This window comes from Aethalodelphis obliquidens, unplaced genomic scaffold (genome assembly GCF_003676395.1).
Source record: "Aethalodelphis obliquidens isolate GAN/ISIS:26980383/991018 unplaced genomic scaffold, ASM367639v1 scaffold7, whole genome shotgun sequence".
Taxonomy (NCBI): domain Eukaryota; kingdom Metazoa; phylum Chordata; class Mammalia; order Artiodactyla; family Delphinidae; genus Aethalodelphis; species Aethalodelphis obliquidens.
Window position 1 is genome coordinate 17,090,188 of NW_020837951.1, and position 20,157 is coordinate 17,110,344.

Below are 20,157 nucleotides of genomic sequence, written 5' to 3' on the forward strand. Positions count from 1 at the left end.
TAGCTCCTATGCTAATATTAACATGATGAAGAGCGCTCACTTTGGCATCACTGCAGTGATGCAGCCCTGCCAGCTCGTGGGCTGGGTAGGAGAGAGCAGCAAGGAGGTATGAATGTAGGGACGCACTGTGAAGGCCTCAGATGCCAGGCTAATCAGTGTGGACCACATGCTGTGGCCAGTTGCTCTATAACAGCTCAGGGGGTTCCACCATGGAGTTAGTTGGGAAAATGTGCCTACACTTCCCTCATCTCACAAGCAAACAGACAACAGAAGAGATCAGGGGTAAGAGGTGAAAATGCTAAGGACATAGAGTACACAGGACTGCATGCTGTTTAGTTGCTATAAAGGAGGAAGACAGAAGACTGAAAGTTGACATCTAGGTTTCTGGCCAGTTTAAATGGCAGTGCTTTCAATACTTAGGGGAGCCCAGGAGAAGGAGGAAGAAGAGGCTTTAAGGAGATGGTAATGCGTCCAGTTTGAACATGTTGTTTTGTCATACTCATGGGATATTCAGAGAGAGATGGCCGGGAGGTTTGGACATAAAGTTTTGCTCCAAATAAGAGCAGAGTGGATAATAGAAATTTGGGAAGCATTGTTCTAGACGTGTTAATCAAAGCCTTGAAATTAGATGTGAATAGTAAAGCCAAATAATGAGACTCGTTGGAGGCTCAGGATATAGTCCTTAGAATTTCTTTGCTGGTCCAGCACTCTCCCTGCCAGGCAGATCCAATCTACTCATTGTACTGTGACCGTGAAATTGTCTTTAATTTTCCCAGGCAAAACTCCCCTTCTCATCTTGTGCCCTCTCTACTAGCTCTTAGCACAACTTGCCTTGGATTCTAATTAGCTGTGGATAAGTCCGCCTTTGCCCCCTAGCCTGTAAGCTCCTGCAGAGCAAGAACTATTCTTATTCTGCTCTATGTGTGTCTCACCTAGGAGGTCATCAGTAGATGCTTGGGAAATTAACTTGAACTGATCGGCCTCAAAGTCCGTGCAACCCTTCTAGATGGCAGACATTGTATATACACTATGCCACACACATGATCATCACAACCACCTGTGAGCTGTCTGTTATTATCCTCATCATGCACATAAGAAAACCGAGGTTCAGAAATTGAAACAGGTCACACAGCCAATGAGGGCTGAAGGCCACATTTGAACCCGGATGGTCAAACTCCAAAGCCCATGCTCCTTTCCCTAGGCCCTATGAATTCAACAACACAGTATCTTCTCGGTTGCTTCTAAAGTGAGTAGAAAGTTTAGTATCATCTAAATATTATCAAACAAGACCAACCTAATTGAGAGGGGAAGACTAAGAATTGCCACAATTTTGAGGAAGTTTTTTTCTTTTCGTCTATACCAAAAGGGATAAATAAGCCCATTTTGCAGAGAGTTAAACAAAGACCCAACAGGGGACCACTGAGCTGTCGCTACAAGCACAGAGGTTGGAAAATGTGGTTTCTTTTTCCAGCTTCTCATTTGGAAAACAACAGAATTCCCAAATTCCATGCTATTCCTGTTTCCTCACCTCATGGACTTATGTATCTTTGTGTGTGTTTATGTTACTAGGTTTGCTGAAAAGCCCAGTGAACAAGACGGCCCTGATGCTGATCGCTGTGAGCTCCTGCATCCTGGCCATGGTGTGTGGCAGTCAGATGTCCTGTCCACTCACTGTGAAGGTGACTCTGCATGTGCCCGAGCACTTCATTGCAGACGGTAAGAGCTGAGCGTCGGAGATGCCCCACATCTCCTCGGCACCTTGCACCCCTGTGTGCTCCAATGTTCCCCATGCGTGGCCCAACCTCAGAATTATATTACTAAAAAAGAGAGAGAGCATCCAAAGACCTTAAGAGGTCCTTATCTCTGAAAATCCTGGATTATTTGAATGGAACTAAAGACTGCTTTTATTCCATGGGCAAGGGTAAGGTTTGTTAATAAAGAAAGAATTCCAATGTGCGTGCAGAAAGATTGAGCTACTTCAGAGAACCTACTGTTTTCTTATCATGCGTGTGCATCCTATGCCTAACTAAAAATACCTCCCCGCCCCCCAAAATAGTCTTTCCTATTTAAAAAATACGACAAAGAAGACTGTATGAGCTTTTTTGGAACTTCCTAAGTGTCCTGGATTATACTCATATCTCTTTCGCTGTAAATGTCCTTTACAAGCATGTTATATCCTACCATTTACTCCTCACCCAATTAGTTTGAATTAATGAGACACTGTAGTTGCTATACTCATTCGCAAAGCATGGTCCAAGAAGCTGATTAAGGTGCTTGATATCTATTGCTAAAGTGCCCTCCAGAAAATTGTTCCAGTTTATATACTCCAGCAGAACGTGATGTGTTTCCCCAAATGCTTGGCATTATTATTAATTATTTATTTTTACAATTTACATATATTATAACTTTTCCTTTACATACATTACAAATGACAGAAATGTATCCATTTTGGGGAAGAATTTTTTTTTTTTAATTGACGTGTAGTTGATTTACGATGCTGTGTTAATTTCTGCTGTGCAGCAAAGTGATTCGGTTATACATATATATACATTTTTGTATTATTTTCCATTACGGTTTATCTTAGGATATTGAATATAGTTTCCTGTGATATATGGTAGGACCTGGTTGTTTATCCATTCTATGTATAATGGCTTACAACTGCTAACCCCAACCTCCCATTCCATCCCTCCCCTCCTCCCCCCTCCCCCTTGGCAACCACCAGTCTGTTCTCTATGTCCATGAGTCTGTTTATGTTTTGTAGATAGGTTCATTTGTGCCATATTTCAGATTCCACATATAAGTGATAACATATGATGTTTGTCTTTCTCTTTCTGACTTCATTTAGTGTGATCATCTCTAGTTTCATCCATGTTGCTACAAATGGCATTATTTCCTTCTTTTTTATGGCTGGGTAGTATTCCGTTGTATATATGTACCACATCTTCTTTTTTATTATTAATTTTTATTGGAGTACAGTTGATTTACAAAGCTGTGTTAGTTTCAGGTGTACAACAAAGTGAATACATATATACATTATATATATATATATACGCACATGCTCATTCCTTTTTCAGATTCTTTTCACATATAGGTTATTACAGAATATTGAGTAGAATTCCCTGTGTTATACAGTAAGTCCTTATTAGTATTATTATTTTTAAATGTATTGAAAGTTATCGTAAATATAATAAAGAAGAAATATTAAGTATGCAGCTTAATGAATTTTTACATGAGTTCACCCAGATCAAACATAAAACATTTCCAACACCTTCAGCTTCCTTACGCCCCCTCCCAGTGAATCCCATCCTAGGGATAACCACCCTTCTAGCACCATATTAGTACCATTATTATTTTTTAAAATCTTTTTCCCATTGGATATGTATCAGGTGTTTTTGAGATCCTTTATGTATGTCAGCCATATTTTAATGCAACTTGATTTTATCTCTAATTTTTTAAGATACAATGTTCACAACTTAGCACCAATCCCTTCAGTATGTTCTGTGCAGAGTGGAACTTTCACCTCCTTTCTCTCCTAGACTTATACTAAAGCATCCTGTGTTTACTCCTACTTCACCATAGTGAACTAGCCCCTACTTTAAATTTTTTTTCAATTATATTTTTATTGAGGTATAGTTGATGTGCCATATTATATAAGTTTCAGGTATACAACGTATTTTGCACAATTTTTAAAGACTATATTCCATTTATAGTTATTGTGAAATACTGGCTGTATTTCCTGTGTCGTACTATATATCCTTGTAGCTCATTTATTTTATATGTAGTAGTTTGTACCTCTTAATCCCCTACCCCAGTCTTGCCCCTCCCACCTTCCCTTTCCCCTCTGGTAAGCACAAGTTTGTTCTCTATATCTGTGAGTCTATTTCTCTTCTGTTATAATCACTAGCTAACTTTATATTTTAATTTTTATTTCCATTTTTCAATTGAACTGCAAGTAAGTTTAGTATTTCTCATCTTATATGCACTCAGTTGATTTTTTGACCAAAGCAGAAGACTTTTGGTTCATCCCTATCAAATCGTATGTGCACATAAGACAGGAAAATATGGGAATATGAAATGGCAGAAGCATAGCAGAAGTAGAAGGGACAAAATTTACTGCAGCACCTAGGCACGTAGGCTCATGGAGCTTGGGACTGGAAAAATTGCCAGGACCTGGGTGTGGCTGGAACATGGGATGGGAGAGTTAGAGTGATGAAAACCAATAGGGCAAAGTTTGACCATTGTTGGAGGCATGTGAACTTACTTTCTATCACCACCAGTCACTATTCATTAATTGTAGAATGTTAGGTCTTAGAGACATCCACATTTTGAACATTTATTTTCACGCATGTAGAAATGGAGCTCCTAAGAGACTAAGTAACTTGGTCAGGGTCATGATTAATGGCTGAGATCAGAGACTATAGAATAATACAAACAAAATTCAAATACTTGCCCTATTACCTGCCACTTCCGTAGCCAAGTGAATTATTTACCTCTCTGAGTCTCAATCTCGGCGTCTATAAAATGGGAATGATAATGATACCTATCTCATAGGCTTATTGTGAAGCCTACAATTCCGTATTTATCAGATTTTTAGATAGCAAGTAGGTGGGAAATAGCAAAATCAAAGGATTACCCAAGAAAACTGTAAAACTACTGTGGTGGCTTCAAAGGATAGACAAAAATGTGGTAAATTAAAAGGTGCCCTTTCTTATTCTGATCTCTGTCATAAACTTAAAGCTTTATAACTACATGTAGACTTGTCTGCTTCTGCCTCTAGACTGGAATGTCTGTGAGGCAAGAATATCCCTGGTGACAAACACGCCGCATGGCCTGTGATGGATGCTCAATAAGTATGTGTTGAATGAATGAACAGGGCCTAAATTAAAGCAGAATTATGAAAAGTTCTGTGGGATTCTTCTACCAGATGTGTAAGCAGAAAGGGGAGACCGAGTGAAGGAAAACTAAGGCAGAGTATGCACAGAAGTCAAAAAAATTGGAAATAACCATGGAATATAGAAGATTAGAGACGCAACTTAGGGGAATCTTCAGGAATCCAGAAAGCAACCAACACCTGAAGTCAGGTGAACAGCTGTCTAATAGTTCTAGGCAAGCAGACCTTCCACAGCACAATCCCAGTGCCTCTTGTGGGTGGATAATCTCTGTGCATTGCTCATTCCATTCTCCCAACAGAAAATGGAGACCCCTTTTCTAGGAGTAGAACCCAAGTATTAATATTCTCAATAAGAACTTGAGGTGATCCCTTAACAGAAGTTTGAGAGCTGCATCAGTATCTCTTTACGTGTTACTTTCCTTTCATCTAACAGATTAACAACTCCTTGCGATCTCTTGGAGCCCTGATAGGGGCTTTGGTTTCTTCCATCTTACACTTGATCAATGCTGTATTAATGGAGCTGCCTTATGGCAATTCCAGTGATTGCCTATAGCACTTAATACCATGTGAATGGTCCAATATGAGTTTTATAACAAGGCAGCTCTCATCGCATGGATTTGGGCTTCACCCAAATTGCCCTACAGGTAGCATTATTGATGAATGGTTATTGGTTAACATTAAAAGCTCATATGAGTGGAGATGTTAGTTTCTTCATCCCTCGAGGCTCCCATTGTATAATATGTCAGGACATATTCACCAAATATCCTGGCCCTATAGTAAGCCAGTAGAAGAGACAACATTTAAAGGAATAAGCTGTCTAGATGAAATGGTTCCACTCCAGTGTAGATAGATAACACTATACCTAGAGTTCTCTGTTCCATTTTGTTCTGGTAGTTGTGCTTTAAGAAGCACAGAAGGTCAGTGATATATTGGAAGGCATCCAAAATAAAGGAATTGCAGCCAAGGGATTGGAAAAACATTGCCAATACCTAAAAACCCCATAAGGAAAGGGTGGAGGAAGATCATTCTATAAGAAGAGTTGAAGGAACTAGACAAAAAGGGAGCTTAGAATTATTGAGCATATCTGTTATGAATATGGCAGTGTTCAAAACACTTTACATGGAGTTACTAATATAATGCTCATATCAGAACTCTGAGGCAGGATTTAGCATCCTCTTTTTGCATAAATGGAAGGTAGTTTTTGGAGATGTTAAGTGATTTGGCCAGATTAACACACAGAAGTGAAGCAAGGTATGAAAACCCAAGACTACCTGAACCTCTCATCCAAGTTTTTTCCATGTCCCATGCTTCCACAAAATTGACGATGATAATTATCATTTGTCTTGAAAAGGGAGCAGGCTTGTTCTGGAAGTCCCCAGGAAGCAAAATTAGAGCCATATGGGTGAGGAGGGTGGTCAGAGATGGGAGAAGATTGAGTCTTAATCTGAAAATGTCTTCCCTTTCTAAGCTTTAGTCTCATGTATAAAGTGGGGGGTTATAGCAGTACGTATCTCCTAGAGCTGTTGTGAAGAATAAATGAAATAATGCTCATAAGGCTTTCAGCTCAGTACCTGAGACCTAGTAATGGCTCAATAAATCATATACATGTTAGTAGTTGTGATAATACTTTTTCAATATTGGAAGGGGGTCCTTGCAAGGTAATGAGTTCCCCATCATAGGGAATTTCCTGAAAATAGATGACCACATTTATTTCTATGAAGACATAGAAGAAAAGTGAAGGAATGTGTTTGGCTAGGGTACAAAATATTTTGCATCAGAGCCATTTTATCAGACTATACATTTTTAAAACACTTAAATTTTTAGGACCTTTAGAGTATGTTTGTTTATTCTTTACTTCCTCATCCGTGAGTATCACCCATTCTTTGCCTAGGCTCAGAAATGGAGTGAGACCCAGGAATGGGTTATGGCCAGTGATGTCTCTTGACTAAATACACCCTGCTACCCAAGCACAGACGGTGTTCTTTATGTTGATATGCTCATTGCATAAACATCTATGCCAAAATATCTGTTTGTTAAGGTCAAGTTAATGTGTTAGCCTTGACTTTTGGGTTGGACTAAGGTGTATTCAAGTCTTCTCTATTCCCTAGGACTGAGGAATTGGGGATTATGGATTCCTTACCAGCCTATGAAATCCTCAAGTGGAAATGTTCATCATTAGGATGAACTGGTTCATTAATATGCCACATGTGTAGCTGCTTTTGAACACAAAATGATATACGTTGAATCTTGTTCTACATTTATTTGCTTGCACCCCTACTTGATGCCTTTCAACCCAAGAGAGTGAGCCAGTGTGTGGCTGTGCTGTTAATAAGGAATGAGGTTCATAAGTGACTTCAGAGCAAGTTTGCAGTGATTTGAATACACGGGAGGAGTATTTTCAATTCTTAGAAGTGGAAGTGACACCACACTGAAGGTGACTGCTTAGTCACAAACCACCAGGCTACTTGCCTAAAAAGAGTAGCTCCTTGGATATCTTGCTCTCTGGAATCATCCGGAGCTTTGTTTTAAAATGTTCAGTTTTTATTTCAGACTTCTGAGCACCATGGAACCTGTTCGGGTATAGAAGTGCTCTACAGTATGACCTCTCCCTTTTCCATTCTTAACTCCTTTGCACGCACTTAATACTATTTAGACAGATAGACTGCCTGGCTTTTTATTACCTCATTTCTATGTATCGCAATCCTACCCATGTCTAAGACCTAACTTAATTTTCTCCTTTCTCCAGAAAACCTTCTTCAACAAAACCCCCAAAACTTCTTCAAAGGAAACGCCCATCAGAAATAATCTCTCCTTCCTTGAAAATTATGTAGAATTGTATTTGTATCTTTCTAATAACCCCACAATCTAATTTCCATCACTGTTATTGTTAGGTATGTGTCACTGGAACAACTGACATAGTCCGAAGAACTGGCCTCCTGCATTAAATCAAGCGCCTCTCCAGTCTTTTCTTGACATTGCAAACAGAACAATCTTTTAAAATGAAAAATCTCAACATGTTGCATCCTCCCATAAATCTGTTCAAATACTTCTTTTTTTTTTTTTTTGGGTACGCGGGCCTCTCACTGTTGTGGCCTCTCCTGTTGCGGAGCACAGGCTCCGGACGCGCAGGCTCAGCGGCCATGGCTCACAGGCCCAGCTGCTCCGCAGCATGTGGGATCTTCCCGGACCAGGGCACGAACCCGTATCCCCTGCCTCGGCAGGCGGACTCTCAACCACTGCGCCACCAGGGAAGCCCTCAAATACTTCTTATTGTACTTATTATAAAGATTGAACTCTTTAACATGGCCTTTAAGTCCCAGCAAGATCAGGCCCCTGCCTGCCTCTCTAGCCTCACCTTATACCAGTTTCTCTACATTGTTTTCTTAAATATCCTCGGCTGTCTCCTGCCTCAGGGCCTCTGCACATGTCCTTCTTACTCTCGGAAAATTTCTCCCCACTTCCTCAGTTTCTTCGGTACAAATTCCATTCACCGTACAGTGGTTGACCTCCCCTTTCATTTCCCAGTTGGGCCCATAACTATTCTTTCTCCTTGAGCCCTGCTCTATTCCTTGATCGCACTCATTTCTATTTGTAATTATAGTCTTATCTAGTTAATGTTGAGCTCTCCCACTAGGTTGCGAGCTCCTTAAGGATAGACATAATATTTGTTTGTTTTGAACATTATATTCAGCACTTGGGACAGCACCTAAAACAGAGTGCCCCCAAAGCTTTGGTTGAATGAAAATAAATAAATAAATAAAATGATTTTAATAGCTAGTCTGTAATTTCCTCAAGAGCAAAGCCACAGTTTATTCATGCCCTGAACTACTGTGAAGCCTAACGAAGGTTCTGACTCAGTAGACATATAATAAATTATGACTGTGAAATGAGTGAAGGGACAAAGGGCAGGCAGGTGGATGCAGATGCCCTAAGAAGATACATTCTGGGGAATGACGGTGCAAGAAATCTGAGGCTGCCTCCTCTTCTTATGACTGACTTCACTTCCCAAGGTTTTTGTTCCTATCCCCAAAGATAAGAAACTCCAATCAAACTCACATCTCTCCACCTCCAACACCAAAATGAAACAAGCCTTATCACAGAGCCCAGGAAGAGGGGAAAATATAAATTGAGCTGAGATTCAGTACACCCAGGGGGGAGTGGCAGTGAAATACCAATAAACCATATTAATATGCTGAAATCAGGAAGAATAGGTTGAACTCCAACCCAGATGTAATAACTGCACGTGAGAGAGTGCAGGAGAAGGCAAGCCTAGGTTTCAGTCAGAATTAAAATGAGATCTGTAATGAAACTGGTAATATAATTATAAACTGTGAAAACATGTTCCCTTCTCCCTCTTCTTGTACTTAATGGACAGCTTGCTAAGCAATGGCCTGGAGCTGGTGCTGGGAGCTGTGGAGAGCCCCTAGAGTGGTTTCTGTTGGGTTTTTTTCCCCCTCAAATCTCTTCATTAGAAAAGTCTAAGTCCAGAAAACCATGGAAGGAAAAAATGCTTCAAGCTTCCTTAAAGAGTAACTGATCCCCAGGTTAAAAGTGACAGGGGGCTTGAAGGGAGAACAAACCCCGGAAAACCATTCTAAGCAGCTGAACACGTTCAGGCTTTTCAGGATGTCACAGCAGCCATTTCAGTTGCGATGTTTAACGGCACTTTGTGCTATGGTGTTCACCTGGCTTCCTACCAGGTTGCATTGTTACTAATTTCCCTTCTTAACAAAAGGTATAACTGAGTTTGACATCCAAATTTGGAGACTAATTTCTGTGTTTTGATAGCAGATCAAGTCCAAAAATATATTAGTAGGAACTAGAGGCAGAGGATGGCTGCAGGGGGGTAGGGGAATTTCATTTATTCTCGTTAATAATTCTGCTGTTGTGAGCAGAAGCCCACTTTGACTTTTTGACTAGGAGGAGAGAATGGCAGGTGGGAGCTTTGATGGGATGGAGCTCAGGACTATGGAGTTAGATATGCCATCATGGTTGGCTTGGTGTTTGCAGAGTGGTGTGGGGTTGAGGCAGTGGTGCAGGGCTGGGATAGAGAAGGGCACGTGGTACAGAGGTCAGGCGCACTGATCTGTGACGCAGCGGGTGTGAGTTCTACTCCCGCTTCTTCTGATTTCTAGTTTTCTGACCTTGGCAATGTTAATTCACCCCCCCGCTTCTCACTTTTCTTTCCAAAAGCAGTGTTGATACTCCTTGCCTCAGCTGAGTGTGAGTGGGGCTGATGAGTGTGCATGCACTTGGCCAGCTGTGAGAATAGCTCTGATGATGAGAACGTTGTGCTTTTCCCTTTCTGTTTGTTGAGTGTTTTATTATTTTTGAAGACAAAGACGTTGAGAAGAGGTCTTATCGGGTATGGCCAGGTAAGAAGAAGGTACAATTTTAGAGAGGCTTACCTTGGCCCCAAGGAAGAAATTAAATAGTTAAAAATTTATGAATAATATCACCACTTCTTGATTCATGTCTAGTGCCTGTTACTTCCCTTCCTTCCTCCCTCCTTCCTGTGGTCAGCAAATATAGCACATCGCCTTCTCTGTGGCATGCTTTGATGCTCAGGGATGCAGATATGGAAGAAACAGTATCTCTGGCCTCCCCCAGTTTGGTGGTAGTAAGACACTACCAAGCAGATGAAATAGGAAACACGTGTGGTAAGAGTCTTAACGGGCTGTGCAGTGTGTGCTATGGGAAAATAGGGGAGGAACAGCCAAGTACCCCAAGCTGGAGATGGTTTGTGGTGCTAAGGAGAGGATGTCTTCAGGAGGTGCTACCTGAGTTGGGTCTTAGAGCCACCGGTGCTTCCCTGGAGGTGGGTGAGGATGACACAGGCTTTCCAGAGCGATCATAGACACTTTTCACTGCATCCCTATAGACCCTGATGCTCAAGCCTCCTGGTAACTGTGATAATAACAACACTGTGAATTGGTAACATTTACAGAATATTGCTACGTGCCAGGCCCCGTGCTGAGTGCTTTGCAAAGCATTGCCTCATTTAATTCTATTACCACATGTGGTAGATCCAGGCATTTTCCCCATTTTAAATTTAAGGGAAACTAAAGCTGAGGGAGTTATTGGACCACCTCAATGTCACACAGGTAGGAACAGGTTGAGCAGAATCATTTCAAATTAGTGGCCACAGGATGTAGTAGACAGAGAATTATTCAATGACAAGATCAGGTTCTACCTCTGCCACAAATTCACCTTGACTTTGGGCAAATCTCTATTTCTCCAGGCTTTTTCCAGATTTTTTCATTGGAAAATGTGAGAAAGGGAACAAGATGGTCTTAAAATTCCTCCCTGGCCTAACATTCTAACAGTAGAATGAGAAATACTGGGGCTCAGAGTCCCTCTTTACTCATCCCATTAGGTATGTGACCTCCAGAGTATTTATGCAGTCATTCCATTAGCATCCTCAGTCCTCTGCTTTCTGACTCTTGTCTGGGACAGTCTGTGGCTAGGCAGCCCCTGAGCGAGGATCTTGGGAGCAGAGGCAGCTGAGCAAACCTTTCACAGCCCACAAGTTGCCATTTGAAGAATGCTTAGAAGGATCACAGCCAAGCTTGTGCAGGGACCGCAGGCTCCCAGGGCTGCTGGGATGAAACAGAAAGTGGTGGGGAGCTGGGCCATGGTGGGAAAGATGCCTCTCAGTCTTTAACTGCAGCAGCTTCAGCTGCTGAGGGACCTTGAACATCTCGGATGCCAGCAAGAGCACGGGAGGGGGAGGATGCATCATATTCAGAAGGAAGTGATGAGATGGGAGGAGTAATTAAAACCTGTGTATCCCTCCTGCTTCTCTACCTCCCCCTGCTCATTCCTCCCCCCTTCCCCCTCCCCACTCCCGGCCTGTGGTGCCCAGCAGAGCCTTGCTGTTTGGCTTTCCTCCCTAGCCACGCCTCCGAGTTATCCAACCCAAATATATCTGCAGCTGCACATCCTTGTTTTTTTGTTTTGTTTTGTTTTGTTTTTTTGTTTTTTTTTGGCTGCTGTTGGCAACTTCCTGGAGCTCTGCTAAAGTCCCTGGGCATCTCACCCTTACTTGGAATTATTCCCAGAGCCCGGACCACCCCTGAACTTTCCATGTCTTCCCTCCCCTGCTTTCACCCTGATTCTCATTTGGACTTTATCAATGAATCCATCCATCAAGACCGTCAGCTGACACTGCTGAGTGTCTGCTCAGTGCCAGGACTCATACTCTAGAACTCACTCAGATACTTATCTGCACTAAGGGAGTGTGAGGTAGGGGAAAGAACAGGAGATTTAGGAGCAGAAAACCTCCAGTACGAATCTGCACTCCTCCACTTACTAACTATGGATCTTGGATGAGTCACCTCACTTCTCTGAACCATCAATTTCACCATCTATAAAAGTACAGCTCTTCGCCTCTACTTCACAGGGCGTTGATGAGGTTGAAATAGAAAGCGGTATGAAAATAGCCTATAACAGGTGCTCAGTAAATGCTAAGCATGCCCTCAAAGGGATTGCACTTGTTATTTAAAGTGATTGGATACCTATAAAGCAAAAGACAACACTAGAAGGCAGATCATAATCTGGACCAGGAGGGGCATATAGTTAAGAGTCAGCAAAGGCAGAAATAGAGACACAGTTGTAGAGAACAAACGTATGGACACCAAGGGGGGAAAGCCGCGGGGGCTGGGCGGTGGCGGTGGGATGAATTGGGCGATTGGGATTGACATGTATACACTGATGTGTATAAAATGGATGACTAATAAGAACCCGCTGTATAAAAAAATAAATAAAATTAAAAAACAAAAAAAGAGTCAGCAGGATCGCCAGGGAAGCCTGGTATTTTCCACTGGCCAGATCTGGGTAAAGCTTCAAGGAGCTAGAGGCTTTAATTTGCCTTGGATTTGTCCCATCGGAGGAAGCTGGATGGACAGGGATTGGAAGTGAGACTCTCTGCTTTGTTGGAGATGATGAGAGAGAGTGAAGACAAGAAGGATGACCTTCCAGGCAGAAGGGACAGTAAGAGCAAAGGTGCGGCAGGAGCAGACAGCATCCAGAGCATCTGCGGCTCTGTGGGGCTTGAACGGGACTAAAAGGAGGAGCAGATGAGAAGAGCAAGGGTCTCTGTGCTGGGCTTTTACCGTGGAGGTGGTCGGGGGTCACAAAGCCGCTAAAGGGTTGTTGTTTTTTTTTAAAGAAGATGTTGGGGGTAGGAGTTTATTAATTAATTTATTTATTTTTGCTGTGTTGTGTCTTCGTTTCTGTGCGAGGGCTTTCTCTAGTTGCGGCGAGCGGGGACCACTTTTCATCGCGGTGCGTGGGCCTCTCACTATCGCGGCCTCTCTTGTTGCGGAGCATAGGCTCCAGACACGCAGGCTCAATAGTTGTGGCTCACAGGCCCAGTTGCTCCGCAGCATGTGGGATCCTCCCAGACCAGGGCTCGAACCCGTGTCCCCTGCATTAACAGGCAGACTCTCAACCACTGCGCCACCAGGGAAGCCCCCGCGAAAGGGTGTTAAGCAAGGGAGTATAAGCAAGGTAGTTGCTTAAAAGACAATGCAGTATGGCAATTCAGAGTTCGGGCTGTAGAGTCCGATGTATCTGGGCTCAACTGCTGGTTCCATGACTTACTAATAGTTATTTGATATTACAAATGTTACTTAACCCTCCGGTGTGTTTCTTAATCTGTGGAGTGGACATAATAATAATAGCTCCCTCTTAGGAAATTTAAATGAGATAATATCTCTCTAGTATTTAGTAGAATGTTTGGCGAGCACTAAACACTGGGTAATACTTGTGTTTATTGACATTAGCATCTTCATCACTCTCCTAGTCTAAGTTAGTCTCCCTCGTAAATGATCCTGAACTTTTCTTTTTTGCACTCAGCACATTCACACTTGCTTATTTGATGTCTAATTTGGTTAAGAGTCTGAGCTGTAGATTCACACTCCCTGAGTTCAATACCTGGCTCTGATATTTCCTAGTCATGAAGCATTGAGCTAGTTATTTAATTTCTAAGCCCTTGTTTACTCATCTTTGAAAGGGGGATGATAACAGTAAACCACCTCGAAGGGCAATCAAATGACTGTATATGAAGCACTTGACGAGGGCTCGGCACATCGTTGAGACCTGGGAAACGATACCCCTGATAAGGCTCCTTTAAACCCCTAAGAGCTAAGACTGTAGCTGTCTTGTTCTTGTGGAGTCTCCAGTACACAGTCAGGGTTCAATACAGATCTGTGGACAGACTGACCACAGTGTAGAAGGTGAGTCTGAGGGCCCAAGACAGAAGGCAAGCAATTTATTAGGGGGCTGTTACATTTAGTCTATATGGTAATGTCTGAACAAGGGCATTAGAAGTGAGAGTGAAGATAAGGGAGTCCTATGGAACGAGAGCAAGGAAACTTAGCAGCTCATTGCAAGGAGAAGCCAAAGAGGGAAAGGAGTCAAAGACTACTTGACATCTGCCTCCTGGGATCCCTTAGAGGCTGGTGACCGCAGACATCAAAATAGAAGTATGTGCCAAGCTGTGAAGTGCATGAACACCAACGGCAGAGTGCATGGGTTCAAGTCCTAACTCCACCTTCCCTATGATGCTACTTCGTCTTCGGAAAAACAGGGATGCTAATGCACCGGGAATCAGACTGGGACCCTGGGGATTAAGTGGTTGTTAAATGCAAGAGCCTGGCCGTGGTAAACACACCCAAAACCTAGCTATTATTACTATTCTGCTCACGCACCAACTTTCCTATGTGAGATCAAGAATCAGGTGTGCACCTCTTGGTTATGTTTGTAGAAAAGAAGGAAAGAAAAATGCAAGGAACTTTGAAGAACACACGGTCTTAGGACCTTTACAAATCCTACCTGGATGGAAATTATTAGTAAGAGATGTCACTGTGCTCTGTGAGCAAAATTAATTTGCCAGATCTCTTAAGGCTGCGCTCTTGAAGGTTTGAATCATTTGAGTAATATTTCAGGTGAAGTCTCACCACAGTCTTCGGGCCAGGATGGAGAATGGAGAGAGTGATCAGTCCTGGCCCTCACACAGGTGCTGACGTGACCGGAGAGTGTGAAGGCTCCGGGGGTGGCCATTTCCTGAAGAGACTCCAATGCAGCATTAACGTGCCGGGCATGCAGGCTGCCATGGAAGCAGAGGCTGGAAGGGAGGCCCAGGGGCCCAGTGATTGGAGCCGGTGTCACATTTGAAATATGGAAACAATTAACAATGGCAGCTTCTGCCTCAAGAGAGGACGTAGGTGCAGGGGTGAGGGCACACAGTGGCCATGTGGCACATGGCAAAGCAGCCAGCTTGGCAATTTTCTAAATTGTAGAATGTGAGAGCCAAAAAATACTTTCAGCCTCATCTTTGCTCGTTTCCTGTCTCGTTAGCACTCCAGCCAAATGAAATGGCTGTTTCCTGAAGGCCCAGGTTCTCTTTTTTTTCCTCTACAGCCATTCCTTTCCTGTCATCTAAATCCTCTTTTCCCTTCACTCCACCTAGCCGCTGCTTCCTAGTGCTTAAATGTTCAGCTAAGATGTGACCACCTTGACTTTGCAGGGGAGACAAGGGCCCCAGCTCTGTGCCTCCAAAGCTCCCTGTTTCATCTTCACCACAACCTTGATGATGGTCTGTAGTAACTGTCTAGTTATCCTGCAACACTACTTTCAGGCAGAGTCTCTCTCCTCCACCTTGATAGCCTCCAAATTTTGTCACAGTATCCAACAAGGAGCGGGAACTCTGTATTTTTATGTTTTTCTTTATTTCTCTGTTTTTTAAAAATTTATTGGAGTATAATTGCATTACAATGTCGTGTTAGTTTCTGCTGTAGAACAAAGTGAATCAACCATATGTATATATACCCTCCGTCTTGAGCCTCCCTCCCAACCCACCCCCATCCCGCCTCTCTAGATCATCACAGAGCACCGAGGTGAGCTCCCTGTGCTATACAGCAGCTTCCTACTAGCTATCTATTTTACACGTGGCAGTGTATATATGTCAGTGCTACTCTCTCTCTACATCCCACCCTCCCCTTCCCTCCCTGTGTCCACAAGTCCATTCTCTACATCTGCGTCTCTTTTCCTGCCCTGCAAGTAGGTTCATCAGTACAATTTTTCTAGATTCCATATATATGCATTAATATACAATATTTCTTTTTCTCTTCCTCATTTACTTCACTCTGTATGACAGACTCTAGGTTCATCCATATCACTACAAATGACCCAATTTCATTCCTTTTTATGGCTGAGTAATATTCCATTTTATATATATATATATATATATATATATATATGTGTGTCATATCTTCTTTATTCATTCATCTGTCGATGGACATTTAGGTTGCTTCCATGTCCTGGCTATTGTTATAGAGCTGCAATGAACATTGGAGCACATGAATCTTTTTGAATTATGTTTTTCTCAGGGTATATGCCCAATAGTGGGATTGCTGGGTCATGTGGTAGTTTTGTTTTTAGTTTTTTAAGGAACCTCCATACTGTTCTCCATAGTGGCTGTATCAATTTACATTCCCACCCACAGTGCAGGAGGATTCCCTTTTCTCCACACCCTCCCTGGCATTTATTGTTTGTAGATTTTTTGATGGTGGCCATTCTGTCTGGTGTGAGGTGATACCTCATTGTGGTTTTCATTTGCATTTCTCTAATAATTAGTGATGTTGAGCATCTTTTTATGTGTTTCTTGGCCATCTGTATGTCTTCTTTGGAGAAATGTCTATACAGGTCTTCTGCCCATTTTTTGATTGGGTTGTATGTTTTTTTTGATATTGAGTTGCATGAGCTGCTTGTATATTTTGGAGATTAATATATATGACAAACCCACAGCAAACATTATTCTCAGTGGTGAAAAACTGAAAGCATTTCCTCTTGATCAGGAACAAGACAAAGGTGCCCACTCTCACCACTATTATCCAACATAGTTTTGGAAGTCCTAGCCATGGCACTCAGAGAAGAAAAAGAAATAAAAGGAATCCAAACTGGAAAAGAAGAAGTAAAACTGTCACTGTTTGCGGATGACATGATACTATACATAGAAAATCCCAAAGATGCCACCAGAAAACTACTAGAGCTAATCAATGAATTTAGTAAAGTTGCAGGATACAAAATTAATACACAGAAATCTCTTGCATTCCTATACACTAACAACAAAAAATCAGAAAGAGAAATTAAGGGAACAATCCCACTTACCATTGCAACAAAAAGAGTAAAATACCTAGGAATAAAACTACCTAAGGATGCAATAGACCTATATGCAGAAAACTATAAGACACTGATGAAAGAAAATAAAGACAACACAAACAGATGGAGAGATATACCACATTCTTGGATTGGAAGAATCAACATTGTGAAAATGACTATACTACGCAAAGCAATCTACAGATTCAGTGCAATTCCTATCAAACTACCAATGGCATTTTTCACAGAACTAGAACAAAAATTTTTACAATTTGTATGGAAACACAAAAGATCCCGAATAGCCAAAGCAATCTTGAGAAAGAAAAATGGAGCTAGAGGAATCAGGCTCCCTGACTTCAGACTATACTACAAAGCTACAGTAATCAAGACAGTATGGTACTGGCACAAAAACAGAAATACAGATCAATGGAACAGGATAGAAAGCCCAGAGATAAACCCACAGACATATAGTCACCTTATCTTTGACAACGTAGGCAAAAATATACAATGGAGAAAAGGCAGCCTCTTCAATAAGTTGTGCTGGGAAAACTGGACAGATACATATAAAAGAACAAAACACTTCTTAACACCATACAAAAAATAAACTCAAAATGGATTAAAGACCTAAATGTAAGGAACTCTGTAGTTTTAGATCTATTTCCCGTTCAAGACCTCAAAACAAAACAAAAACAAAAATAGGGCTTCCCTGGTGGCGCAATGGTTGAGAGTCCGCCTGCTGATGCAGCGGACATGGGTTCGTGCCCCGGTCCGGGAAGATCCCACATGCTGCGGAGCGGCTGGGCCTGTGAGCCATGGCCGCTGAGCCTGTGCATCCGGAGCCTGTGCTCCACAACGGGAGAGGCCACAACAGTGAGAGGCCTATGTACTGGGAAAAAAAAAAAATCTCAAAAGCCAGTCTGAGACATTTACTATGTTATTTTGATGATGATCCGTATTGCAGTTTTATTTTGAAATCCAGAATTAGATCACATGATCTGACAGTGGGATGGCCTCTTTAACACAAACCTCAAACCCAGGAAACATAAGCTGAGTGGTTTCCAAAGCTACATCAGAAATAGAATGGGGGCTGGAGAAGAGAATTCTCACTGAGGTTGCTCTCAAAGGAAGGATTCTTAGAGAAGGGAGAGGTTGAGTTGAACATTAAGGGTGGGTTGGGCTTGAACATTCATCAACCCCCTCAAAGAATTTGTTTGAGGAGAGGATGAGACTGGTTTGTGCAAAAGGAAATTGAGCTCAGCTTTTCCCCCTCCCTTATCAAGCTGCTGAGTCAGCCCTCAGCAGCTCCCAGTCTCACACCTTCCCCATCCTCACGCTCCCAGTAAGATCCGTCTGTACAACAAGCACACACTTATGGCATATCGGGTATTTCAAATATAACGTGAGACAGCAAATTGGCCTTTGGAGCCCTCCAGTCACCTTTTGAATTTCCATCCTTCTGCCCTCCCAGGATCGAGCTCACTATTAGAATCCAGATTAACATAATATTGGTTAATTATAAAAATAACCAACTAAAAGTCATCAATGTGCCCCTGATGTGGCAGGCAGTGTACCAGGTGTTTTACCTACTATGTCTTAATCTTTCCAGAACCTATTCACTCGTGGAACAAATATTTATTTCATGTTCCTTATGTGTCCTGGAGCATTAGAGATGCTGTCTTGGAAAAAAACAACAACAACACACACACACACATTATAAAGACCCTGCCTTCATAATGCTTTCATTCTCAGCAGGAGACATACACCAAAGCAAATTAGCAAAATAATGGAATATGTCGAGGCGATGAAATAAGTGAGAGCTGCTGTGAAAATAATTAAAATGGTGTAAAATAATTAAAACAAAGAGGAGAGTTGGGATGTCATCTCAGATAGGGTGGTCAGAGAGACCTCTCTGAGGGAGGTGGCTTTTCAACTGAGATGTGAAGTGAAGAAGGAAGAAAGGGTACTTCAGGTAGAGGGAACAGCAAACCCAAAGCCAGTGACAGAGAAGCTGGGACAGGGTGGGCATGGCTGGGTGGATGGGGTGAGGTGGGGTTGCATAGGTGAGCAACCTACGGGTCTTCTGTGGCATAGGCATTCTTTTGCCTTTCCATCTGATGCTCAGAAAAGTAGGGCTCTCATGAGCATTCCTTTGTTCAGAGGCACTTCCTGTCTGCCCCAACTTTGTATGTTTAAATTAAGCTGGGCCACCCCATTCCTGGCCTGTCACCATTCATGAAAAGTTTCAGCATCCCTGCTCTGGTCACTTCTCCCCCTGACGTATCGCTTCTTCCCTCATTTATGGCCCTCAGTTCAGTTCTGTGGCTGCCTGCCTCCTGACATAGTTTTTGCTTCTTTTCCTCTGCCTGTCTCCACGCTGCCCTGAGAACCAGGGGCGGATTGACCTCTCTTTGGGACATGCCTCCCAGGTCCATCCCAGACACAGCCCCGCTGCCCACTCTGACTCCATGCACAATGGCACCCACAAACCAGCTCCTCTGACCATCCTGACACCCAGTTCCCAGTTCCCAACTACTACTTGTCACATCATTATTTGAGGTTCATAATTTGAGAGGGATTAGAATTTGACTAAGCAACCTGAGTATTTGAAATTTCAAAGGATAAATGAATTGGTAAGATGGAATTTCAGGCAGTGAATGACGATTATTATTACTTTTTTTTTAAAGAATTTGCCCCCATCTCCCCCTCATTTAAGTCTGTTTTTCAAAACCCTTCTCCGTTGCCATAGAAAATGCTACTTGGGGAATCTCAGGGCACTTTCCCGTAATGGAAATGAGAAAGTGGAAAAGAAACACACCAGCAAATAATGTTCCTTTTTGCCCTGGGATACTGTTTGTGATTATTTCTCAGAAGTGATCTTTAATTGTTTCATCTAAAGAGTATGCCGTCTTCTTTCCTCTGACTCTCTTCCTAGAGGCTTGTGAATTAGATCTAGCTATTAGTAGCACTTACTAATTTCCTCTGAGTCTTGCTGGCTGAAGCGCTGGGCTTGAAACAACTTTTAATTTTGTTTTTAATTAAATTTTAGTTGTTTCAAATCACTCACTTTTAATGTCCTTTCTTTGCAGCCCTCAGAAGCAACAGGA

At 42.3% G+C, this 20,157-nt stretch overlaps 1 protein-coding gene across 1 annotated transcript in view; it reads left to right on the plus strand.

Annotated features, from left to right (window-relative positions):
- The first annotated feature begins 209 nt into the window (after nucleotides 1-209).
- The window catches only part of LOC113619406 (astrotactin-2-like), a 151,600-nt gene continuing 131,652 nt past the window's right edge, over nucleotides 210-20,157 (plus strand). The window contains 2 exon segments of the mRNA XM_027104111.1: nucleotides 210-282; nucleotides 1,570-1,716. Of these exon segments, the coding sequence (XP_026959912.1) occupies nucleotides 210-282; nucleotides 1,570-1,716 (220 nt within the window).